A 27,799-nucleotide genomic window follows, 5' to 3' on the forward strand; every position below is an offset into this window, starting at 1 on the left:
TTTGGTAGGCACTCGCTGCCGTGGGAAGAGCTCAGCATTGCCCATGTGAGGGGCATAAAATTTGATTGTGATTGAAAGGTGTAGCCTACTTTCGGGCACATATAAAATGCATGTAATCAAGCGAAATGGCAGCGGGCCAAATGAGATCGTCGGCAGGGGCGGGCTAACAGGGCATCATTTGCATTTGCATTTGCATTGGCAAACAACGCCCCTCGGACAATAATTGAAATTTGATTTGATTAGTTTCGATACCGCGGCTGTTGTTGAGGCTGCCGCCGCTGTAATTGCCGTCGCGTCCGCCATTTCGTTAAATGAAAATGTCAAATTAATTTAATTGTATTTTTGTGCTGCCGCGCTTAACTCGGCCGCCTTTGCAAATCCCTTTATAATTAAGTCGGAAAAGAGAGGCCGTGGCAGCGGAGGGCGAGGGCGTAGGCGGAGGCGGAGGCGGAAAGAAAGTCATTTAACAATATGAAAAGCAGCTCTCTCTCACCATAATTGAACTATTTGGTTTTCATAATTGAAATTTTCCCCAGACAATTCAATAATAATTATACGGAGATGCTCTGTCTGTCTCCTGCGGCACGTGAAAAATTTAATTAAGTAACTTATTGCTATTATTTGCATTCCTTTCTGCGGCCAAGATAATTCGCAGCATTTTTTGTCCTTCGTTTTTGCCGAACTCGAGCCTTTGTCCTCGCCGTAATTAAATAAATATTAAATGTTTGGCGAGCGAAAACGGCAAAAACTATAGTTTAATATATTCCCCCTCCATTTCGATATTATTGCCCAGATATTTGCGCACATTCGAGCGCTTTAATGGGGCCATATTGATAAGCAGAGGAGGGGGGCATGGGGAACCCGAATGGTAAATGATGAAAAATGCTCTGCATTTTCCGCACCTTTTTGTGTGGCCAAGCGGAATAAAAAGGAGCAAAGGAAAGATCCAAGAAATAAAGAAGCCAACGCACAAATATTGGCTCGCTATTTTTTCGAATGAATTATGACTGCGCCGAGGGTCGTTGAGTGGGTGGAAAAGCGGGTGGAAGCCGGGCTGGGGTGAGAGCAACTCAGTGGCGCGGAGTGCCGGAAAAAGAAATTTTCAAGAGGGTCGACGATTGGCCGAGTGGCCAACCAAAAGGTGTTCGAAGGTAGTTGGGCAAATAGTTTTATTGATACCGATATTAGCATATGCCAGGAATCGGGGAGAAAAACTAGGGGGAATCGAGAGAATATAGAAGGAAAAGCTGACAGATTGCAGGGAAAGCTAATCATCTTCGATTCCGAATTATTACTTTAGTGCTGGCATCAGAGATTTAACATCGTGTGGATTTCTGAGAACAAGAATTGAAGTTTTACTGTACCAAAACATCAGTGTTTTGTCTATAACACAGCCAAAAATGGTCGGAAAAGGGAATGTTATATCTCGTTGAGTTTGTTTTTCAATCTTTTTTCAAAATATTCAAGTGGCGTTTAAATCTGAAGAAAAAAATAATTTTCCAATTTTTTGAAAAAAAGATGATGGTACCCCTTACAAAAAAGTGAAATTTAACAAAAATTTTAATTTCCGAAAATCATTGCTATACCCACATAGGAAGTTTGCTTGAGTCGTTAGCTGCTCAAAACAATCATCCTTATAGCTTTGAGTCTTATTTTGACAAAGTTATAAGCATAACACTGGGAAAAATGTGCCGTATTTTACTCAAAAGTCACAATTTTGATTTTCAGCTCAAAATATCAGTATTTCCCTCATTACAGAGCCAAAAATTCTTATATCACGGAATGTTATACCTCGTTAAGTTCGTATTGAAATTCCCCGTCAAACTGTGTACCCCACTCAAAAAGTGATTTTTTTGAGAATTTTCGTAAATTTGTATGATGTTCAACAAACACGAAAGCCGATTTGAGGCTCGAAATATCAGTATTTTGTCCATAACAAAGCAAAAAATGGTCGGAAAATGGAATGTCATACCTCGTTGAGCCTATTTTTAAATCTATTTTCAAAATATTGAAGTCCCATTCAAATCTGAAGAAAATAATATTTTTCAATTTTTCGAAAAAATGATGATGGTACCCCTTACAAAAAAGTGAAATTTGGCAAAAAATTTAATTTCCGCAAATCGTTGCTACAACCACATAGAAAGTTTGCTTGGGTCGTTAGCTACACAAAACAATCCTCCTTATAGCTGTGAGTCTTATTTTGACAGAGATATAAGCATTATACTGCTAAAAATATCGGAAATTTTACTAAAAAGTCCTAATTTTGATTATATGTTAAAAATTTCGGTACTTCCCACAACATGAAGTTCTGAGATATCCCTTGGCGATCCTGCGCCTCTGGTTTCTTTCTTCTCGCTTCTCCTCTTTTGGCATTATTTTTGCTGTTTTTCTTTCGGCACGCGTTGGCCTCTTTGTTGTTTGTTCGCCTTTCGCCTCCGCTTTTCCCACTGCCTCCCTCTTCCCCCATTTCCCCAGCTGGTCCTGCTCCTTATGGCCAGCCATTGTTGTTGGTTTCTTTACTGACAACATAATAATAAGTTTTCTGGCTCTCCCTTATATGGTTTATGTTGTTTTTCCCGCTGTTGTTGTATTGCGGGCAACACTTTCAAAGGCCAACCTGCAGCTGCTGCTCCTTCCTCGCCTTTCTCCTTGCTCCATTCTCCTGTCTCCTTTCTTTCCCCAGACGTTGTTGTATTTGCCGTAGTTGTTATTGCTCTTGTGGTATTGAGCGCAAAAGTTTACGGAGCGCAGAAAGCGGGAGAAAAGCGTTGAGCAGCGGGAGGCAAGGGGGGCCTACAGAAAATGTAATGCACGCACACACAGGACACCAAAAAAGTGGGTTAGAGATAATTTCGGGGCTTATTATTATCAGAAAAGGATAAACTGACTTATTACGGTACTTCAAGTCTAAGAAGGAAAGTTATTCATCATTTGAGAGAAAGCCTTACTTTAGTAAGAGATAAAAATCCCAATTAAAAATTTTTCATATATTAAGTAAGTTTAAGTTTAAAATATAAAATGAATATAACAAAAACCCATTACCTTCGATTACCCTCTATTTCTCACTGTGCATACAGGGCAACTGGCCACAACTGCATGCTTTTGACTGTGCCTGTGTGCGTGTGCGAATGTCCTTTATATGGGTAGTGCGCGCGTGTGTGTGTGCGTGTGCTTGTACCGCCAACTTGGATTTCCCTGCCTTCAGCGCTTTATGGCGATGGCCGCCCAATGTTTTTCGCAGCCGTGTCCTTTACACACACTTTAAATTATTTATTTTTACACTTTTGCTGTAACACATTTTCCGCTGCGCGTGTGTATGCCTGTGTGTGTGTGCGGTGTGTGGGTGTGTGCGAGTCTGAGTTGTTGCTGCAGCCTACGAGAGCAGCAAAAGTTGCCCGCTGAATCCGTATTTGTATTTGTGTTTGTATGCTCCCTCGTACATGGCCGTCCTCTATCCCCACCCCCTTTCTCCGCCCACTCCTCGGCTGCAGAAACTTGTAAATTATTTGCCTTTTGCCTTTATTCCTTACACATACGCGCACAAATTGTCTTGAGTTTATGTGTTAAACTTTACATCCCATTCTTGGCGGAGGTGGTGGGAGGAGGGTGTTCGGGCGGAGGTCGATGGGTGGTGCGTCATTGTGGAGCTCCGTGCTTCAGTCTCGTACACTGAACTCAGCAAAAATCATTATTTGGCTTAAGAAATGCTCACTTAGAAGTATAGGAAAATCTATATCAAATTCTTGATTTCTAATCTAATGAGTCCTTTGGATATTTCCTTTTCTTTTTATAAGTTTTAGCATTCAGAAGTCTATCTTAAGCACTCACTTTTTCTCGCAGTGCAGGGTGCTTGGCATGTAAATGATATGTTCCCGCAGAAGACGACGACATGGTTGCCTTTTATTGCTTCTACGCCTCTGCGAAACACCACGCCCCCCTGCCCAACGCCCCTCTGTTTTGTTCAGCTGTCGTGGCCGTTGAACAAATGAACAACATAAATAATTGCAAAGGCACACACACACACACACGCACACACACTGTAGTGGGGAAAACCCGCACGCACACTGACAAAGAGTGGGAAATCGCAAGATTCCCAAGAAACGTTTGCAGCCTTCGAATTGAGATTAATGAGCAGCAAAAGTGATTCAAAGTCAGCATACTCGCCAGCAACAATTTGCGCCGAAGAACGTTAAACTATGGCGCTTTATCTTAACACATTAAATGGATTTATTGGGGGGATAACTGGAAACTACTCCTGAAAGATAGTGGCTAGTAGCTGCTTGTGTTCGTGGAGCATCTTCCTCCGCAAATGTATACTTCTATTAATGCTTTTAAATAGTTAAGTTCAGCAGTAAGTCAGTTGGAAATACATATTTAAAGTATTTCCAAGCATTTCCCATATAAAGAATTATATGTGTTATTCAGATATCAACTATGATTTAACACCGTAATAAATTATTGAATATTATCTTAATGGGGAACTGTAAGCACCGAATATTGACAGAGTTTCGCTATCGAAGCACCGGCTTGAGTGCAAGTTGCTATCAATATCCGTATAATTGCAAATACTCCAGAGGCACGCGCTGCTCCCGACCCCCTCGATTTCGATTTCGATTTAATCGGCACTCGAGAGTTGACACCCCGCACACTAATTGCCGCAACACCCTCGTGGGGCATTAAGGTCTTACCTGATAACAGACCGCAATCGAAACCGAAATCGAAATGGGAGTGGGTGCGGCATCGGCATCAGAATCTGTATCTGAATCGGAATCGCAATCGGCATCTGAATCAAAAGCCCCACAGTCGTGTAATTGCAGATACAAATGCGATTACACTAAGTAGCTTGTCTCGATAATAAATGTGCCAGCCATGGTGGGTGCTAGGTTGTGGGTGGTTAGTGGTCCGCTCGATCCGTTACCTTGTCTATGAGCAAATCGAAATCGAAATCGAATCGCAGTCGGGCGTAAGCCTTGCTTTCACTTTCCGCTCGCCTTGCCCGCACAGAATCCAAGTTCGTTTTGTTCTCACCTCGTATACGTAATTAACAACGCTACGTATGCTAAATATATTTGCTTATGGAAAACTTGTTCCTCCCTGCTGCTTACATCTATTTTCACCGATTGTTATAGGAATACAACTGGGATTTATTGTTTGGATATTAGTAACGATTTAATTACAGTTCTTGTAAACAGAGTCATAATGTACGCAAAAGTGTAATTGTTCAGCTTTTCTAGGATTCACTGTTTTATAGGCAAATCGTCGTCTTCTTTCTATGAACTATTCTTCCACAGAATCTTGGCAAGCGTAATCATCGGCTGAAACTCTCTTTTTCCTCTCTCGCTATTGCTCTCCCTTTTCCCTCTCGCTCTTGCACTCAGCATATCACTTACAACTCTGGTCTAGCAGGTTTTACCGTTTAATGGCTCTCTGGCTTACGCCCTCTCAATCTGCCAATCTCCAAATCTTCCACTTTTCCGCTCTCGCACTCCACTCGATTACTCTCTCCCACTCTCCGCTCCATTCTCCACTTTTCTTCAGACCAATGCTCAGTTTTATCTGGAAGCTCGCCGCCGCCAGTCGTTTCCCATCCCAGGCGGTGTGACTCGGTCTCAGTTCTTCGTACAGGTGTAAACATTCCTAATTAGTATTGTTTTTAGTGCCGTTTCTTCCATCGCGTCTTCGTTATCAGTCGCGTAGTGCTAATCGTCTATATCTCAAGTGCCCTGGACCCATAAACAGCCGCCTCAATTCTTTTTTCGGCTAATCACTTGTATCAATAAATAATTAAAGGTTATCGCTCTGTGTTTTCGTTTTTAAGACATAATTCACAAACGACAGCAGTGAAACAAATGACAGGTAAGCTGATCTTAATGTAATTTTCTCGCTAACTCTCACACAAGCCCATCTCTTTCACTTTGACAAGTGGCAATGACATGACGCACGAGAAAGTGTCAGGGAGAGAGAGGCGGGGGCAGAGAAAGGCGGCGGAGTTGAAAGAACCCAACAAGATAAAGCAATAAACGAAAATTGCAACAAGTTTGCGCGTTTAAAAACAATTGCATTTCCATTTAATGTTAAAACGAAAATCACGATGCTGCAGCAGCAACAACAACAACAACAACAACAACAACAGCAGACTCAACTCAATTAAAAACCTTCGCTGGCCGGCAAAATAACAAAAAAGATGAATTGAATTGTGCAAACAGAGAGACAGCAAAAACAACAAACATAAACTTCAGCGCTGCACGCCGTTACTCTTTTCCCATCGCTTTTTTGCTCAGTTATGTCGGCTGTGATTACAGTAAATATCGGGTAACACATACAACCGATTAAGGCGAAAATAAACGAATCTGTTACTCTCTGTGTAAAAAAGTTAGTGTTAAGAATGTATATTTATAGTTTCATTGTAATCGGGTGTACAATGTTTAGTATAGGAATAAAAAGAAAAGGAAAGCTGATAGAGAAATTATGTTCTTTATCGAGGAGTATTGTTCCAGAAACAGAAGAGCAGACGAATCTATATATGTTGCCGATAATACATACATGACGAACGACTGTAATCGTGTTTAATGCAACCATTGAGCTTTATTCCATGTCGAAGTTAACTGATAACTTTAATTTACAACTCCCAAGTTACAAACATAAATTTTATGAATGACAAAGTCGGCGTAAATGGCTAATGACTTTCTGTTTGCTAGAAGCAAGTACACTTACTGATTGCGGTTTATGCTCTCAGGTGTTATCACATCATTGCCCACTTCTAACAACCTGCTTTTTAGCAATTATATTGGTTTACCTTCACAGTATTGCCTGGCTCATAAGATCTAAATCAACCAACCTTTGATCGTGTTTTCGGGCCATTTGATATGGTTAAACACTTCAGTAGAAACATCTTCCTCCTTAACAGATTATTTTTAAACTACTTGCACTGGCAAAGGCTCTAAAAATAGAGAAATCAAGATAGCAGGAGTTCAGATAGTGAAATTATTGATTTAACATGACGAGCAGAAAGCTAATCTATATATTAGCAAGGTATAAACCCAAATATTTTCTATTAAAATATTTATAGTCACATTACTATTAAATATTTTAGATAATATACCTTTTTACTTTGACAGGAACAGAATGATGTGCCAAAAGTTAATCTCAATATTCGACATGGCTCTTTGAGATTAATCAGTTGAAATCACGATGTGGATTTTCAGAGTTTATCTCAACCTGCATTGATTGCATTTCGGTTTTAGCGGTTATTACTTAACTTGGCTGCCACCCTCCCACTGCTTATGAGTTTTATGGCCCTTCCACGCGACTAAACAAACTCCATACAATTTATGGGCGAATCTATCAAAAACAATTCCCTTTTTATATGATATTTTCGTGGGTTTTTGCACTTTCATTTTTAATGCGTAATCAACTGGAACTCGATGAGGGTCGAAAGCGAAGTGTTTGAAAATTAATAAACAGAAATTCAATGCGAAAAGTGGAACAGGATTCTGAAAGGCGGTTGAAATTTCATGAGCTGCAATGAATTCCCATTAAAAGTGCGGATTGATTGGCTCAGGGAACTCTGGGAGTTTGACAGTGTTTTCAATTTCGGAAACCCCATTCAGATATTCTGAGTGCCTTGATACGCATCAAAAAGAAGGGCAAGTCACATCATTTCTACACAGAGAAAAACAAATACCAATTCCCTCATATAAGTTGCTTAAGGCTTGGACAGAAATGTCTTTGAATGCCATTTCGTTACTAATATTAAATCTGATACCTAATCTGTTTAGCTTTTAAATTCTCTCTCTCAAACTACTTAGCACGATTAGCACTGGGTAACATTTTCTCCCTGTTTAGAGCAATTTCGTCGCTTTTGGCACACCTGCTCAGGTAAAAAGGAGCGAAACTGCAGCAGTTTCCCCCGAACATCGAATCATCAAAATTGCATTGAAACTATTTCAACTTTTCCGAGGAAAGTGAGGGCGGGACAGGCAGCAAAAGGGTGGGGACTTGGTGTTAGTTGCTGTTTTCTGGCAACTGCAGAGATGCCGCTTAAAAATTCATGAGTGCGAAAAGCCACAGCAGGAAAAGTCGCATATAGAAGCAGTTGAGAGGGCGAGCAAAGTTTCGACAGGCAAACAAAAGTCATAACGGAACCAAGGAGGATTGTGTCGGCGGATTCCCAGGACCTTTTGCCTCATCCCGCCCTCATCCCTCCCACTCGACCATAGGAATGAATGTTTATTGAAAGACAATGTCACTACAGAGGTGAAGAGAAAAACTGGAAAAGCAGTGGCGGGAAAGATGGAAGGAGGACGGAGGACCAAGGCAAGGACAGCGGAGCTCGCGAGCAGAAAACCTCAAAAAGGCATGAAATGTCAGAGATTTGACGCTCGGGGAGATTCGGGTAGTTAGGTCGGTCCACTGCCCCTCCAGGAATTGCTAGCTGCTCATATGCAAAGCCGAGTACAGTCAAGACTGATATCTGAAGAACAAAAAAGTTAAGCTTATCCAAACATTAATTAGCTAAGAGCTGTGAACCAGACATGACTTCGTAACTTCCTCATCCGTGTGCTTAGGCTTAGCTTCACTGTGGGTTATTCATTTTCGAGACTCCACTGTAGGCAAATTCGAGAAATTGGACTAAGGACTTGAGGCTGGTGTCATTGTCGCTGGGCAACAGAACAAACTGCAGCAGCGCAAGAAAACACTGCAGAATACGAAAACCAAAACTGGGAAATGGGAAAATGGGACTGGGGCTGGTGATGGTGCTGAGTCTGGTTCTGGTTCTGGTTCTGGTTCTGGGGCAGACTTTTGCTTTTCATTCATACGAAATTACCTGCGGCCAAGAGCTTAATGCCAGTTGGACTGCAAAATCCACTTAGGAAGTTGATACAATCAGTTCCTCTCCGGCCAGAGATGCAACCACTCCGAGCCTCCACCTCCCCACATCCTGCTCCTCCATTTCCCATTTCCCATTTCCCAGTGCATCCTGTGGCCTGCATGAAGGACGACGACGTGGATCTGGCAGTGGATGTAGATGGATTCATTAAAACGAATTGCTGCGAGTTTTAAGGCCTGACTTGCAACGAATGCCAGCCAACGATGCACATACAAAAAATGAAGTGTCTTATTTTGGAAATCAAAATCGAATCCAGTAATCTTTATCTACTTCAGTAATTAGTTAATACTTTAACTTATTAATCTATTAACTTGTTCTTCTTACTATTAAGTTTCAAGTATGAAGTTTCTTTAAAAACTTTCTCCTGTTTATGATTTCTCCCTGTGTATATTTATATCCCCGTCTGAGTGTGTGGCAGACGTCTGTGTGTGTGAGTTGTTTTTGGGGTTTTGTTTCGGGACTCATTGACGTGCAACATATATGGTGAGGGGGCGTGGCCGGTCTGCGGCTACTGGGGATTGGTCTTGTTTGCGCCGCAAAGTATGCAACGGCTGCTGGTTGCAACTGCCCATGGGAAAAGGGAAGGGGCTTGAAAGGGAGGCTAGAGCGGGTTGTGAAATGAAATTTGGCTAGCTGCCTTATTTCGGTTAAAAGTTTAGCCCCCATCCACGACTGGCCACAAGTGGAAAACGCATTAAAACTGCAAATTAACTGGAGAATAGAGCTGATGATGATCTAGAAACCTTAACGCCTAATTAGGAGAAGAGGTTCCGCCCTTCGAGTTGCATTCGGGAGCCCAGCTCTGAGGTCTGTTAATTATTTATGCTTTACATTTAAATGTACAGCTTAGACTAAAACACACACTCAAAAACCATGCCTTTGAGCCGCCTCCACTCTCAAGTGGAGGGGGCAGCTGCTGGGGCAACACTTCCGCATCCGGAAAATGGGAAAAGAAATCATAAAGCATACAGCTCTGCCGCACCCACACACGCCCAGCATCGCACTGAGAAAGCCAGATAGGCTGGCATATTGTGCTTACGCATACATTTGCACAGACAAACACAGACCCAAAGAGCATCCTACATCCATAACCAGCATCCTACATCCTACATCCCACTGTCTCCAACCCAGGTCCCAAATCCAAAGTGGAACGGAGTCGAGTCCCCAGACCGACTGAACTCCATGTAACATGTTAATGAACTGCGCCAACTGTGTTTGCACAGAACTTAGTGTAATGTAATCCAGGCTGGGCACAGGACCAAGCTGGGAGTCCTGAAGTACACTGGGGGAAAACAGGGCTATGTCGCTGGAAAAGGCTTTTAAAGTTATAAGAAGGGAATCAGATTGATGGCCATGGCGGTTAAAGAATAAAAATGGAATATTATATTCCCATTTCGGATCACATTAAACTGAAAAGTATGCGCCCTTAATTTAGATTATTTTTTAATTATTTGTCTTTATTACCTTAGAAGAAGTTTCCTTGCTTTTATTATCGTTAATATAAGCATAAAGCCTTCATGTTTTGACCTCACTGTACTTATGAGCATATCCACGCACACACCCAAACACACACAGGGACTCACTCACACCTCAACGCCCGATGTGTCGAATGTTACGCTGAGGAGTAACTTTGACATTTACCATTCAAGGCTTATGAGTGCCACCGCAGTGGAAGGGGGGATGCTGAAAGGGGAAGGATATCGTGCAACCCGCCCGGGCAATTGCCTTATGGTTATTTTCATAGCCCTGGCCTGGCCACAAAACTGCGAGCCAAGTGTGACACCGACATGGACAGGGGGAGGACTGGGCAAAGGACCAGGGAACTTGAATGGAGGCTGGCCTGCCACTCCAGTGGGTGGCAAGGTGGCAAGGAGGCAAGGAGGCAAAGGGACGTAAAGCGAAGGACGCAGGCTGGGCGAAGGAAAAAAATGAGTTTGCAGCGGCGACAATCCAGCTGGGATTTTCTCATTTTCTTCTTCTTGGCGTAGGGGTTTTCCTGTTGGTACTTCTGTTGTTATAGGAAAGGACACGTAAGTGCAAAGGCCTTACATAGAGGACAACATCAGGTGGAAAATTAAATTGCATTTAAGGCAATTGACAGAAGAAGACGGTGCCACATGTGCTGATGAATACTTGGGGATGGTGTAGAATGCCTTGGCAAATTATTGGACGCAAATTCAGCAAAAGGAAGTGCGAGCCTTGCAGTTTTTGAATAGATTTTTGATCGATTAAAGGAGTAAGCTTAAGCTGAGGTATCAATCACTGCATCAAATGTTTGTTTTTAGTTAACTATCTAATAAGTATTACTCCATCCATTAAACCGACTTACAGATTACATAATAAGATTTCCTCTTCACAAACCCATAATCTTGAAAACCAATTCCTCGTCGCTTTTAAGCGGACTTAACCAGCGATTAAGGCGACATCAGTTAAGGCCTCCTTTATTCTTTCGGTGTGCAAATCAGGTGCAGGAGATAAACGTCATAATTATTCATATTGTTGGCCGAAAGTCAGGACGAGCGGAGGCTAGGAGTGGGCGGGGGAGGGAGAGGGGACGAGTCCTGGCCACTTGCACTTGCTGCAGTGTCATATTAATTTAGTCAAGTGGCCACTTAAATTTTGCCACGACAACTACGACAGAGCGAGAGGGGTAGATTGGGGGGGAGAGAGATGGCTGTACGGGGGGTAAATGTGCAAATGGCAGTGCCAGGCTGTCCCGACTGCCGTCTCCTTCTCCTCCGCCATCCCGCCCTCTCTTTCTCCCATCCCTTTCTCTTTTTGAGGTTGGAGTGTCTGTGTGAGATTTGCATAAGTGCATGGGTATTAGTTTGGGTAGAATGTCACTGACTTTTGTCAGCCGCCTGTCAAATGGGCGCCCAAAAGTGTGCAAAGCGAAAGCGGTAAAAGTAGAGAGTAGAGAGTAGTGAGTAGAGAGTAGGGGGTAGGGGGTACAAAGTAGAGAGGGACAGGACGACCAAGAGAGACAAGAACAGCGACAGCGAGAATGCCTAATGATTACAAATTGCCAGTGGCAATTTTAATAACCGCCACGACCGCAGAGCAATAAATAAAATTCACAATAAACACATTGCAACAAAGGAAATGCGACGGGCGGCGGCAGGAAAATCTAGAAGCTAAAAGCGGCTTTAATGCATAGCTGCGATTAATATTAATTTCATGCGGTGCAGCGCACAGTTGGAGGCCATCTATCCAGCCAGCCAGCCAACCAACCAACCATCCATCCAATCCAAGCCACGCCAAGTCAAGCCAGCCTGCGATGCGGTATAAAGGCCGGGGAAGTGCAGTCCTGCAGATGAAGATGCAGATGCTGATGAAGTGAAGTTGATGGGCATGAAAAGGGCGGGGAGTGGGGGCTCAACGACGAGGACAATGCCGCCACATCATGCGCATCATTAGCCGAGATGCGGAGCCAACTAATTTACACGCAGAAAAACTATCCTCAATCTTCATTTCATAGCAAAAAATGTTCCAAGAAATGAAAGAATCGGCAGTAATGGGTTTTCGAACGTTCTTTATGAAAGTACTCAGCGGAAATAAGGAGAAGCTGCATCATCTTGGACTTTTTCTCCAGTGCACTCACATTCATCGCATGCTGTTTCGCTTTCCAGCCCCCTCCGCATTTTCCAGCTCATTTCGGCTGCAAGAGACTTTCCTTGTTCAGTTTGCGCTTCAGCGTCGGATGTATACCGAATCGCTGCTCCGCTCGATGCCAGATGCCAGATAACCAGATTCTAATTGGTATCCATAACTGTGGGCCACAACCCCAAATTTGATATACTCAAGAGCTCTCGCCTTGCACGCTGCCACAAAACACCACTCACCTAAACACACTCGGTTCGCACGGTTGTGCCCCATTTGCATATTCATTTTCCACATAATCATCATCATCATCGTCAGGCCCGTGTGTGATCCGCACTGATGGAAAACTATCAAATTCATGGAGTAATTAACAAAGCTGCGAAGGGGAAAATGCAGAATGGGAAATGGGAAATGAGGAGCGGACGGGTTCGCCAGCATTTGGGTGCCTAAAAATAGAATTTAATTTGACTTTTGCCAGTTGGCAGCCCTTCACCTGTGGGGAAAGGACAGGGATTGGGCTCCAAGTTCCCCCGCCGATGTGCTGACAGCATTAATTTAAATGCGGTTGTGTGATTTTGCCGGTTGGCATGCCAGCCAGTTGCTTAAAGCCAGGAATAAACATTGCAAATTAATTCGGGAAAAGCCTTTAGCAGAGTGCGAATTTCCCCCAGCTACTGATTAAGCTGGATACTATTTAAGAACTTAAAAGTTCATAAAAGTTCTCTCGATATTCATTTCCATTTTTCTGTAAAAAGTATTGTTAAGTTTGAAAATCAAAATGATTTACCAGTTTGCTTTGCAGTTTTAAGTTTATATTCTAGTTAGTATATCTTAAGCAAAACTGTGAGTTATAAAGAGAAACACTCTGGCTTAAGGCGAAATGAAAGCTGGTGTGCTAATGGAATCAGGTATTAGTGCTAATAATATACAGTCCCCTTTGAGAGTAAGCTCCACGTTAAAAAGCTGCAGTGTGCAGCGGTGAGCTGGCTTTATCCCCGCAACTCTGACTCATTTCTTTCGCCTTTTCTCTCTTTGCAGCTCCCCGGTGTTCGGCAAACGACAAAACTAATTTATGGCATTAAAAATGCATATTTTTTAGCAGTGCGTCGCCAGTTTTTATCATTTGCCAGTTGCCAGGAAGGCAAAAGGCGCAATCCGCCAGCAGCTGTGCCAGAAAGGAAGGCTAAGAAGACACGTCGGTCGAGAATTGGATTTGACTGCGGAGGATTTGGAGTCCGAGTCCGAAAGTTCTTTAGTCAGCAATCGAAGGAACGTGGGATAATTCACATTTTTTTTACGGGACTGGCAACGAAATGGCTTTCCTATGTGCACCGGTAAGTCTCCGTTTGTTTGAGTCTCTCCTTCTGCCCGATACCCCCATACATCATGTCTCGATACTGCAGTAAAAATTATAAGGAAATGGTTTGCACTTATGGCGAACATCATTCTTAACGTGCCATACGCTGCGTATGCGTGATATTTTATCCATTAAACTTTTCCGCGCTCGTCACTCTTCGTTCGCAAGTGATTTTAATAATGTGAAAAATGTCAGATCGTTATGCTTAAACTGCCGCATGAAGCATGAAGCGATATGGTCCCAAACTTTTTCATTGATGGATTGCGGGCGCTGAAATTAATCATACGCCGTGTGTGCTGCAACAGTTATGTCCCTTTAAGTGCTCCATATAATGATGCGGATGCTTTAGCGGGGCAATGGGGCACTGTAGCAATGGGGCAGGGCCAGCTGGGCCTGCGGGGGTGTTGGCAAATAAACACATGCCATAATACGTGCAAACTCTGGTCGAGAATAACGAAAACAACGGCTACGGATGGATAGATGGAAGCCGAAAATGGAGAGTTTGCCTTGTATTAACAGCTGCCCGCACTGTCAATATTCCTCGAAGATTTCGAGGATCCAGGAGATGCGGAATGCGGGCTGTGGCAGGTTTGCGAAAGCAACAAGCAATGACAATGGCGGCGGCATCGTCGTCGGCATCGGCATCCCAAAAGCCAACAGCCAAGACAAGCTGGGAGGCCCATCTGGTGAATGGTGGGACAATGGTTGGCAGGTGCACTGCTGTTGAAATGGATTTTATTTTAATTTATTATATGCTTTAAGAAAAAGCCAACTATTTCCTTCTCTTCCATGTTTAATTTTATGCCTAAAAGTAGGCAAAGCCTTTTTTAATTTTAAGTTTACGTTAAAGATAATCTTAAAATTACGCAATGGACTTAATTTTATCTTATATTTTTAATATTTTATTTATTTATAATTATTTTTAAGTGACTAAATATTGTATTTAGCCATAATTTGTTCCACTGTTCGAATCTCGAATCCTCCGTCGGTCTATCCTTTTCGCCAGTGCCGTCGACTGCCTGCTGTTGTGAGTGCTGATTGTCAAGTGCTCGACCCAGACACGTGCTTACACAGCTATCCACAGCTATCCTGCAGCTGCCACGCCCCGGTCCGATGCCCCTCTCAATATTTGTTGAATTTCGAGTTAAGCAAACGTGCAAGTGTATTTAATTTGTGATATCATCGAGGGGCAGGGACAGAAGCAGTGGCAGGGGGCAGGGGGCAGGAGATGGACTGGGCAGATGTGAGGTCACTCGGCTTACCCGATCCTTGGGCAAGGGTTTCGGAGTGCCAGTGTGTGTGTGTGTGTGGCCATTAATGCAGCATTTAAGGATTTTGCGGTCTGAGCTGCATGCACTTCAATCGGAGGAGAGGGCGAAACAATGCCACATTCAAGTGCATTTGAGCAGCAATAATTTTTGCGGTGAGCAAAGACAAAAGCCTATTAATGAACACACAACAACAACAACAACAGCAGCAATGGCAGCAACTCGAATATCCTGCATTCTATCTGTGGTTGCAGGTGTGCGTGTGCCTGTATGCGTGTGTTTGTGTGTTTGAGAGGGTTTTATTTCATTTAATCAATCATGCATTTAGTGGACAAATCGTTTAAGACAAAAGCCCCCGAAGAAGCCGAGTTAAAAGGCTTTTCATCATTGAATTCGTATATGATTATGTCTCTGAATAGGCGGAATATCTCTCTATGAACGAAGGACAATGGAAGGGGAGCCCTTCCAGGTTGGGCGTCTAGTTAATTGAATTTTAAATGACTCCCCTCTCGAAAAATGATTAGCGGGCTCTCATGCATAAATAAGTTTTCAATTCTGCTCGCTAATTTGATTTGCCGTCCAGAGCTGACAAAGGGTATCAATTATCGTGGCCAGCCTAGAATTATGCCACAAAGATGGCAAACTGCCCGATTACTCCCGATGGGCAGGACGAGCTGTGGGCCCAGTTAGAGGCCACTTGTCATAGCTGCCAGAACAGGCCAGTCTAGAGACTGCAGGCAACTTTTGTCAATGGCCAGAGCTCAAAGTTAGTGCACATTGAGAAAAGTTAAGGGATAAAGAAGTTACTTTTCGAGATGCCCTCATAAAACCTGAATGGAAAGTTATTTGTATGTTGAGAGAAGGCATTCATCAAGGAAATAAAAGCACAAATAGGATAAATAATTAATTAAAATATTTTTAAATTAAGTAACTGACCTAAGCTTTTGTATTTTCACTCATATAGTAGGGGAAAAGCCAATATCTAAGGCACTTAAATATCAATCGAAAGAATTTTCCAAAACTAGAGCAAGCAAGGCACAATCCTGAAGCCTTTTTGTGGCATCCTGGCTAATAACTTTTGGCTCTTTGACTTTATCAGCTTCCATCTTGATTGGCTATAAAGTTTGGACTCTAGCAGGTTATGTCTGCGACATACCTACATACAAACATACAAACTATATGGCTTGCGAAATTTGTTATATTTTTCTGTGTGTGGAGCCAGCACTCACACACTTACACACTCTCCCCGCCCATGAATAACTGCTCAATGCCCGAACACACACATTCGCATGGTTGACTGCTTGCGTCATCAGCATCGTCAGTGGAGTATCAGCCTTGGCATGCAGTCAAAACGCAGCTTCTGCCCCGGACTCGCCCCTGGTCCACCCCGGCTCTTTCATATTTCTCTCTGTGCCTTTCTCCGCAACTATTTTTCTATGTCAGGGGACACAGGACTTAGGACATACGACATAGGACACAGGACATGGATGCAACTGCCCCAGACTGCGGCGGAGGCCATTGGATGTCATCAACTTTGCTCGGCCGAGAGCCTCCGCAAAGGCAAGGCAAACAAAAAGCTTAACCTCAGCACAAATTTAAGCAAATATTTGCGAGGCCTCCACCTTTCCTCCTCCTTCGTTTCTCCGAAGGCAACTCCTTCCTTTCGTCCTGTCCATTTCCATTGATGCAATTGAAGCCGGAAGCAGTTTACTTTTATTTTGCCTCTTTTTGCGGTGTCAGCAAAGAGTTTAGCATTAAGCAGGTGCAAGGAGGTCACAGAGAAAGAAATTACCAATCGGTTGCAAGTGCATCTTGAGATGTAATGGCCTTTGTTTAGAATGAAATTCTTAAAACAAGGCTTATTCTGATAGAAAACGTTTACCCATGAATAGAAGTATTAGAAATGGGGATTTGATAAGGAAATGCAGTAAGCTACCTTAGATATTATATAAACCATAACATATATTGTCTATTTTCTCACCGTGTTCATGGGAAGCCTTACCCCTGCTCCTTTCCTTGCTGCATGCACGATTTTAATCGGTTGGATTCCAGGGAAGAGGCAGGCAATGCAGGCCATATCTTCCGAGCAGTGCCAACTAATGATGCGCAAAATGTTTACAAATCATTTTGTCAATAACGAGGAAGGGATAAATGGCGGAGGATCCTCCTCCTGAGCCCTGAATCGGGCCCATAATTTGCCCACATTTCTTGCATTCATCCGTTGGATGGAGCGGCCATGAAAAGGTCATTAGTGTGTGCGTGTATACACAAGTGTGTGAGTGTCTGTGCCTGTGTGTGTGTGTGACACAAATGGCCATTCAATATGCCAAGAAAGGGTGCAGGAAGGCGGGGGAACAGAAGAAGGACATGAGCTAAAGCCAAAGCCATAACAGCCACATGCTTTTTTCCACAACATTAACGCAAATTGCAAATAATAAAAATTCAAAATACCGAACCGTAGAAAAAGCAGCACGTGTTGCCGTTGTTGTTGTTGTTGTTGTTGTTGTGTGCCAACTATAGTGTGTGTGTGTGGGGCTTAAGTGGGTGGTTAGGGAGGGGGCAGACCTAAGGCAAAACCACAACAACGAGGAGCCATGGGCACATTTATCGCAGCCAACGAGGCATTTTTTAAGTCCTGCAAAGGTTTACATATGGCCAATGGGAAAAAAGTGGAATAGATGGAGAAAAAATAGTACACTACGGCAAAGGGGGGAAACTGTGTTGGGTTTCCCAGGCCAAGTTGCCTGCCATTGAGCCTTAATTGATCCTTTTGCCGGGAACCAAGGCAAGGACTGCAGGTTGAACCATGCAAATGTCCATGAAGACAGCATAAAGAAGGCTTTTAAGGAGGAAACCAGCTGAAACTAATAACAAATCTAGTTTATTTCTCGTTTTATCTTCGATCAGGGAGTAAATATTTAAAATGGCGATGCATAGGTAAGCACTTTTTAATAAAGAAAAGAAAGCCGGAAAACCCTTCATCACGAGGTATCTGAGCAGGGAAAACCCTGCCAGCGAATCAAAATGGAAATCTATTTTATGCAGTGGCACGCAGCCTGGCCAAATCCTGCAGATCGCCTGCCCACATATGTGGCTATAAGGGCGGGACCCCCGGGACCCCATCCTTCTTCCCACAATCCTCTTCTCCTTTTCTCCGGTCTGTGACTGTCGAGGCGTTGGCGTAAATGCTTTGCGTATGCATCCATGCATGCGACGCCATCTCGTGCAGCCTCGCCCTTCGTCCTGCGTCCTTCTTTATCGTTCGTCCTTGGTCCTTGGTCCTCTTAACCGGACCCGGGGATCCGGAGCTGGCATACAATTTATGTGCGAAATATGGCGCCGCACACCTTTTACTTTGCGCTACCTGGCTTTTCTCCGGCGTTTCCTTTGCCTTCAGCTTTTCCTTGCCCTTTTCCTTTGGCGTTGTTTGTGGCCAACCTGCCACGTGCGGGACAAAATTAAAAGCCTTTGCATGCTCCACTTCCAGTCCCAACGAGTCCTGCGGAACTCTTATTGAATGCAGCCAAGTCGCTGCACTGAGGGAAATCAGGGGGTCCTGTAGTATTTAATAATTCTTGGGAATATCTTTGTAACTTTTATACTTATAATAAACTGTTTTTTTCTACTAATCTCATGTCGCTTTCTCTATTTCTCTTCTATTCGACGACAAATCACAATGAAATAGCTGGCCAGAGTAATGACATGGCGACCATTGGTGACCTATCGATGATCTCACCGCCCACGTCTTCCATCTCGAACGACCAAGATCCGTTTGGACAGCTGCCCCCGCTACCGCCGCCACTGCGTTCCACCCAAGTGCTCCAGCCGCTGAGCGTGTTTCCAGGTGCCCGTCAATTATTTTCGGACTTTTTTTTCGAATCTTTTGAATATTTTGAATTACTTTCCGCATATGTACATATCTGCTATATGAGAGTGTATACATATATGCGCCAATTTGTATTTGTTCTTCTCGTTGTTTGCCTGCAGTTCTTGCCCCTTGTTTGGGCGTTTTTTGTTTGTTTCCCTTTTCCCTGATTTCCCCCTGTTTTTCCCTGGTTTTCCGTTGAGTTTGCCAGAGTTTTTGTGTAGCTTTTTCCGCCCATTATAAAGTTACTGTTGCACCTTTTGTGAAAATTCTTATTTGGTTTTCTTTTCTGTTTTTCTGTTTTTGGTTTTTCGTTTTTCGTTTTCTTGTTTTTTCGTTGTGCCATTTCCAATTGATTGCAACTTTAATTGGTGTGTAGATTGGGTTCTTTGATTGGTCGGTTCGTTGATTTATTTTCCTTTCATACACACATTCACCTTCATACGCCTGCACATCATCACATCACATGAACACGAGCTCATAGTGCACCTGTACGGGTGCCGCCCTGTACGCACACCACTAGCCACACTCGAACATTGCCACGGAGAACCGCATTTTGTCCCTAACTTTTGTTTGGCATTCACAGCAGCATTCAGTCAATCAATCAATCAGTCAATCAGCCAAAAACCAATCAGTCAAACAGTCGTCCATTAATATATATCGCAGTCGCCTCTCTCTCTCTCTCTCTCCCTCACACACACACTCTCTCTCTCTCTCTCTCTATCTCTCTCTCTCTCTCTATTTGTCTAGTTCTATATATTTGCTTGCCGTTTGTATTGCCACTTTTTGACTATATAAAATAACAGTTTTTGTTTGCGTTGCCACAGATCGAAATCATTTCGAGTTTCGAATTTTCCAAGTAGTTTTCAACGCTGCTGTGTGTGTTTCTTTTTGGAAATTGTTTATTAGAGCGAAACCCAAAAATTTGTATTAGAAAAAGAAACCAAAAACTGCTGCGACAGCCGCTTTGTAACGTTTTTTGAACGCCAGACTTACTGTGTGTCCACTTTAGCTGCCTTTTTGTGTGTGCTGTCTGTGCTGTCCACTGTGAAAATTGAAATCCAGCTAACAATCTGCCACATTTTGTGCTCTCTATTCTTCCATAATAAACCAACAATAACAACAACAACAACAACAACTAAAACAACGAACTACAACAACAACAACAACAAAATGAAAATGAAAATGAAAATGACAAAATCTCGACAATCGAAATATTTACCTTGGTTCTTATGTTTATTTTGATGTTTGTCTTATTTTTAACAATATTTGTGTATCATATATAAATCCGTATATATTATATACTGTATGTATATAATGCTTAGAGTGAGTATACGAGATAACGAGAAGAGAAACAAACAGCTTTCGGTTTAGTTTAAGTTTCATTTCGGTTTAGTTTTGTGCCTTCCCCCTGTCTTTTGTCTTTTGTTTGCCTCCCCAAAAGTGTAAATTTCCCCCCAAATGTAATTCTAAAACACTTTCCCCCTGCCTGGCAGTGTCCAATTTGAGCGAAGATTCCTACGATTATGTTTTTGGTGGTCGACGTAAGACTCCGCCCACAACAACGTCAACACAACTCAAGCTGACCTCACCGCCGGTGCGTTTGCGACCCGAAGGTGGGTATTCTCCCAAAGGAGTCCTTTTGCTTCCTTCAACAAGATCAAAGTTATAACCAGATAACCCACAGACGCCTATCGCGGAGCCAACATAAACAACGGAAGGTTCTATCGTCACTCCTTCAGCTACGCCCCCAAGAGGCAGCGCCACTCGAGTCGGGATGATCGAGACCGCGAGTCTAGGTTGAGATGTCATGGCGAGGACGAGGCCACACTGCGCCAATTGCTGCTCGAGTACGTAGACTTGGTGGATCCCTACGGATTCGGGGATGCCCAAACAGCCGCCATGACCCCCTGATCCGCTGGCAGCAGCGGACGAGTGACCTCGTAATGGACTCGGTGGCTTTCCGGGGCCAGGAGCTCATTACGGGCCATTAATTTGCAGGCGCGACCGGGGGATTGGATGGCCGGCCATAAATATCCGCTTTCAGTTAGACAAATAAACAGCAATTATTTGTGTGCGCCATGTTTATTTAATTTATTAAACAAATAACGAACGATATGTTTTTAGTTCGGGCGTAAATAAGTTTTAATTTCCAGTTTAATTTGTGTGCTTTTGTGTGCCATTACTGTGGCCTACTCTTTACTTCCTGTTTTTTGGTTCTACCCATGGCCTGTGATATATTAACGAGCAAATATGCAATGTATATGTTTAATGTTCTCCTCCCACACAGATTTGCGCAAGTTATGTTCAGTTAAGTGTCCTGCGTGTGTCCTTAGACTGTCAATTATTCATTGAGGGCCTTTGTGTTGTGTTGTTTTTGTTGCGCAACCTGCAACCTGCAACCTGCAACCCTCCCGACAACCCAATCGAACAGATATCATACGTTAGCCCCAATAGCTCAGCCGCGGCCACATACGACATTCACCAAACCCCGAACAGAGAGTGGCCAGAGAGTATAACCACTAAACTAGAGACATAATTATAGCAAAAGAGACTCTCTAACTATAGCCAATCAATTTACCAAAGGAGTCCAAACAAAAGCCAACAAAATGATGGGCACAATGCCACCCAGGTACATACCCATAGAGTTAATCTAAAAATTAATTAACTTTAACTTTAAACATTAAACATAACCATAACTGTAAATGTAATAATAATAATAATAATAACAATAGCGAACAGATCGCCATGCGATTAAAAACAATTCGAACATCACTCATCCGCCATGTATGCAAAGCACAAAGTTTGGTTTCATTCTTTCGTTCCATTAAACATCATCCCATCAGTCACGCTGACTGTGTCTGTGTGTGTGTGCGCCTCATTATTAATAATTGTGTTCGTGTAATTTTAAATGGCTTCTCATCGTTAATTAAAAATTGTTAATTAGCAGCATTTGTTTGCCTTCGCGCTGGCGTTTTGCTTTCACAAAAACCGCCTTTGTCGCCATGTCACGCGCTGTACAAAATTGCAACTCAATCGAACGTATTTGCTTTGCTTAACTGTCACCGAGTGATTGAGCACATGTGTCTGTAATTTCATTCCCACACTACCTGTCAATCACTCGGCTATGTACTGCGGATGAAAAACAAAAGTGCAATCGCCCAAGATAAATCGACAATCAATACAGTAGTGTAAAGATAGCCAAGCAATCAAAATGTAAGTGGTCTATGCTAGAAGAAGAAGGAACCTTAAAGTCCTTTTACCAAGACTATTGTTATTCATCCCTGGTATATACCGTTTATGTATTATCTCTTTCTGTGTTTATGTCTGCAACTACCAGAAATGCATTTCGGGAAAGGCCTCATGTCTTGAGGGTAACTCTGAAGAAGCATCGAAATGCATTTCTGGCGTGCACCTACAACCCCTCTGCCTCACATGTTGTACAATGTCTATACGTGTTCTTTATCATCCAACTCCCAACTGCCCCTGAACCACTAAAACTGCCACAATAACTCCATGAACTCCATGAACTCCATGAACAACAACAACTCAACCACCGAAAAACAACAAAAGCCACACGCAAAGTGGCCTGGTATTCACGCCACTCAATGAGTATGCAATTACAACCAACTAACTTCAATTACGAAATCTAAATATTTTTACTCTATCCCCCGTCATATTGTAATGCAATAATAATCTCCCCCTCTTCTCTATCTCTCTGCATTTGCACTGCTCTCTATTCTGGCACTCGTAGCCCATCAAATTGATTTGTTAATTATTAGAATATTTGCCCGAAAACCAGACACTCTGCTCCCCCTTTTGCATGGTACGCAATTAGAATTCAATTATGTTCAAATAAATTAATTTAGTTTCCAAAACGTGCTTGTCATCTGAATGGGAAAGCAGAGAGAGAGAGAGGGATGAGAGAGGCTGATAGAAGTGCTGATGTTAGTGCGAATCTCTAAAAACCCCAAAATTCTCCTGTTTTTAACAGCACAGATTAAAAACTACTTAAATTATATAAACTTACCTGTCTGTTTAACATATTAGAAGTATAATTTAGTCCCAAATAAAGGAATATTAACTATAAACAATGATTTATGTCATCAATTTGATGAGCCTTTAAATATGCGCTTAAAAGTATGCTTCAAAATAGTAGATAAACCAAAAAACTATCGAAATGAGAACTTAAAAAACTGAATTTTAGCTTCTGCATCCAAGAGTGTAAACTCCAGTCAAAATGATTTATTTTTCTCTGTGCGGTTGCTGGGATGTTGTGTTTTTTACGACATGCCGAAAAGTGTTTGAGGGCCATTAAGTCGCTGTTCGCACCACACACACACACACTCGCGCACAGCCATGTAAAGCCATTGACAAACATCCTTTGGCCAGGCAGTCAATCAGCCTGCGGTTGGCCACTTCAGCAGCACTCTCTCTCTCTCTCTCTCTCTTTCTCTGTCTGTTCAACATCTCCCTCCTCCTGCATGTCATCAAGTTCATAATTAGCTTAACCCCTTAACCCCGAAAAACCCTTTTTGTGCGTAATCCCCGCCCAATGCATCATTCAGTCAGTCAGTCAGTCAGACAGTCACACAATATTTTCAGGATTTTTCAACTCGTTAAATGTCCCTCCCCCCCGCCATTTGTGTTGCTCGTGCTTTCGGTTCCATTTGTTTCGTTGCTGCAATGAATTACTGTACACTTTTTATGGTTTAATGCTCGATGTTTAAGAGTTTGCATACAAACAGAACCCCGACTAATTGGCGTAACGGTCCCTTCACCAAAATTAACCAAATTGACAAAAGAAAAACTGAAAAAGAGAAAAACTGTAACTGTTAAACTGAAAAACTGAAAAACTGCAACAACCAGAAACTACCAACATTTGTTTTCCGTTCATCCGTTCATTTTGGCTTTGCATATATCTGTTCTTAAAGCGAAATCAAACAATGTCATAATCCAAACAAAATCTTAATCACGCCAATCATTAAATATTGCCCTGCAAAACGAAATCAACGAGGCCGCAAATAAATTTTAATTGATTTACAAATGCCGACGATACGCGGGCTCCAGCAAAACTTTATGAGAGTCGACAAAAACAGGCTGAAAATCAAGAATTTGCAACGTTTGGTGAATGTCCTATATGCCAATTGGTTTGAACACCCCGATATCCTGATATCCCGATATCCCGACTGTCCCCTACTTCCCCCGATATCCCCGATTCGATCTGATTGATGTACCTTACATACAGCTATAGCTGTAAATGTATGTCAGATGTACAACAAGAATTGATTTTGATTTTAATTTATTCGCTGAATTTATTGTGTGCACTGAGATCTGAACTGAACTGTGTCTGTAAGTGAAGCGAGTCTGAACGTTGACGGCTGCCGAACTCTGGCCGGGGACCTTTCGGAGGGTTAATGTGATTGAAATCCTGCCAAAAGGATAATCCGCTGAGGGCATGGCAGCTTTTGTTTCGTCAAAAATTTGATATTCCTAAAACTGCGCGCAGCTTTTTGACAAAATGAACAGCCACGAATGGGATCCTGGAATCCTTTTAGCCGCCGGAACACACGTACTGCAGCCCTTAATGAATGCACAAGCCGGGGAGAAATTGGCAGAAAATTTATTAAATGCTCACGTATACAAATCCCTTACACAAAACCGAAAATTCCTGCATCTGACAAGCACACACACACACCCCCGTAAACACGTACACAGAGCAATTGTTTTCGCAGAGAACAATAACTTGCACAGGATGCGCTCGAATCGCTCGTCCTGGTTCTGGCTTTGCTCTCGATTCTGTTTCGGATTCTGATTCAGATTCGGATTCGGTTTCGCTGGCTTGGCTGATGTATGCATAAAATAATCCTTTTATGCTCGGCACAACAATGTCCGTGAAATGCAAAACAATAACAGAACTAACGATAGCAATCCCCCGCAGCCTGCCCCCTCCTGCAGCGTGGCATTAACATAATGCGCAGGCAACTCAAGCACGGCCCACGTGTCGTATGCGCATTGTGAGCGACTATGGGCCTCCATTCACACATATAGCTATATCTATATCTATATCTATATCGGCACATTGCCATCCGCTGGCAACTGTCGCCCACCACTTTTGTTGCCATTTGATTTAGAGGCCTCCCCAAACAAACAAAACAACAAGCGAAGTGCATCTTCCGATGCGAACAGATATCCGATAGAGTCGAGCTGTTCCAACAGAACTTTATGCACACTAACAGCAAAATATTATAAAGAAGAAGCTTACAGGAGCTATTAAATCCATAAAGAACACAATTTTGGAATAGATTAAAAAGTAGTTCAACTTTTATGAAACAAAACAACAGCTTTTTATAAGGAAAGCAACTTCGTAAGCCTTGTTTTCAGATCCAAAACTTTGGCTGCAGTGCAAAAAGCAGATCTGATTTGTTTTCACAGGCTTTTGCGGCCGATGAAAATGTAAATTTGATGCATTCGAGAGGGGAGCTAGATGTAAACAGGATTAGAACCACAGCTCTGACAGGGTCTATCTCTCTGAAAGAGTTGCCAGCCGAAAAGCCAAATAAATGGGGCCAGAGTTCAGAGCTCAGCCGGGCTGAGAATATATATATATATATATAGAATGCCGTCAACTTTTCATTCTCGTGCATTGTACATTACTCTTGCCTTAACCTTAACGAAATATGCCAACAATTTACTTTAAGTTACTTTTTATGTACTTAGTGGCCTGGCTCGGTTATTATTGTTGTTCTCGGTCCGCCCAACACAGAAATCCTTTCCTGGACTTCTGCCCAAGGAGCTGAGTGACTAAGGAACTCGGCAACTGGCGTGCGTTTTCTGTTTTCTGTTTTCTGTTCTCAGCTTTCAGTTTTTGTTTCTGTTTCTGCTTCTGTTTGTGCCTCCCAGCTTGGAGCTGTGGCCCATAAAATTTATGTTGCTTCATTCCTCAATAATTGCATAGCTCAGTAAATTTTAATGCAAGCGGTCATAAATAATTTCGTTTTGTGTGTTTCGTTTACGTTTTGCCTTTGCCTTTGCGTTTGAGTTTGTGTTTGCTTTTGGGCCAGAGCGAAATAAATTACGTATACGCTAAATAACTCTGTCTCAGTCGCAGTCTCGTAGTGGAATAAGTACTTTAAGGAATGAACTCGAAGGCATTTCCCGACCGGCGTCCGACTAAAGTGCATTTTGCTTGATATTTTCTTTGGCTGCGCACCTCTTAAATGTAACCCGACTCCTGGCGTGACCCATGACCCACCCAATGACCCACAGTTTGCAAAAGCAAGTTAGCGTGATGAGCATGAATCTGTCAGCGAAACTCGATGAGCTGCAGCGGGGAGATCGACACCTGGAGACGACGGTCGCCCTGTGCGAGATCCGCACGCAGCTCCAGGAGCTGACCAAGTCCGTGGAGAGCTGCCAGAGCGAAGTGTCCGAGGTGAGTTGGCAGTCTGAGATCTATCTGAAAGGCTTTGTAAACGATCTATATGAATAATCAGGTGAAGCGGGACATGGTGGCGATCAAGCACGAGCTGGACACCGTGCAGCAGGTGAAGGAGGAGATCGAGGAGCTGCGCGAATACGTGGACCGACTGGAGGAGCACACGCACAGACGGAAGCTAAGACTTTTAGAACAAGTTTGTAGCTTAAATTATTTGCCATGTTGTGTAATTAAATACTTGAATTTCATTTCTCTATTCATGTACAAACCGAAACACCAAGAACCAACAACCAACAACCACCAACCCAGAGCCAGACAACCAGACAACCACACGACCAAAACCACCCAAAAACCACCCGAACATCCATCCACCTAGCCACACTCAACCACTGACAGCAAAAACTGCCACCATGATGGACAGATGCAAATGCTCTTCCGATTGCTTTCAGTTTTTGTGTACACTCAAAGAAATTTGAAGCTCTTTTCAGAGCTTAACCAAGATTTCTCTGAGTGTACTGGAGACACGAACAGACGGCTTCTTCATCAACGTATTTTAAAGCAACTTGCGACTGTTTATTTCTTATGTTTTGTAGCGGAAATCGAATAAATAAATCCGAAATATATATTCATTTTGTTTGATTTCTCGATTTTAAGTTTGTTTTCCAACATCCAACACTCTCATTCATCAGACTTTAGCTTTTGGTTTCGTTATCCCTGAGTTTCGATTAGAGAATTGGCCTTATCCAAAGAGAAAGCTTCGGTTTCCTTGCCGCACACTCGTTTGCAAAGCGTTTGATGGACCCGCCCGCACAGCCCCCACCGAATCCCCACCGTCCCGCCCCCTATCACCCAGAGAGTCGTTCGCCACTAATGGGTATTACCTATCGAACCTTCCAGGGTCTCACCTTCTTCCTCACCTACTCGATCTTCTCGGCGGTGCTGGGCATGCTGCAGTTCGGCTACAACACCGGCGTGATCAATGCGCCCGAGAAGAACATCGAGAACTTCATGAAGGACGTCTACAAGGACCGCTACGGCGAGGACATCAGCGAGGAGTTCATCCAGCAGCTCTACTCGGTGGCGGTCTCCATTTTCGCCATCGGCGGTATGCTGGGCGGTTTCAGCGGCGGCTGGATGGCCAACCGCTTTGGCAGGTTGGTAAAACAATCTTTGCTCCCTTTCATTTGCACTGAGAAAAACTTTCTTTTTGCAAATGAATTTACAGAAAAGGCGGCCTACTGTTAAACAATGTGCTGGGAATTGCCGGCGCCTGTTTGATGGGATTTACCAAAGTTAGTCATTCCTATGAAATGTTATTCCTTGGCCGATTTATAATTGGTGTTAATTGCGGTGAGTAATGGCTAGCCACTGCTTGCTTTAG

At 43.0% G+C, this 27,799-nt stretch overlaps 1 protein-coding gene across 1 annotated transcript in view; it reads left to right on the forward strand.

Moving 5' to 3' along the window:
* LOC108104676 (glucose transporter type 1) overlaps window positions 1–27,799 on the forward strand; it is a 72,251-nt gene that overhangs the window by 31,734 nt on the left and 12,718 nt on the right. Inside the window, 8 exon segments of the mRNA XM_017210867.2 lie at window positions 13,529–13,824; window positions 18,801–18,959; window positions 20,477–20,596; window positions 20,668–20,830; window positions 26,250–26,415; window positions 26,477–26,644; window positions 27,316–27,572; window positions 27,644–27,768. Of these exon segments, the coding sequence (XP_017066356.1) occupies window positions 13,815–13,824; window positions 18,801–18,959; window positions 20,477–20,596; window positions 20,668–20,830; window positions 26,250–26,415; window positions 26,477–26,644; window positions 27,316–27,572; window positions 27,644–27,768 (1,168 nt within the window). The 5' untranslated portion in view covers window positions 13,529–13,814.

Source organism: Drosophila eugracilis, unplaced genomic scaffold, assembly GCF_018153835.1.
Source record: "Drosophila eugracilis isolate 14026-0451.02 unplaced genomic scaffold, ASM1815383v1 contig_2088, whole genome shotgun sequence".
Lineage (NCBI taxonomy): Eukaryota > Metazoa > Arthropoda > Insecta > Diptera > Drosophilidae > Drosophila > Drosophila eugracilis.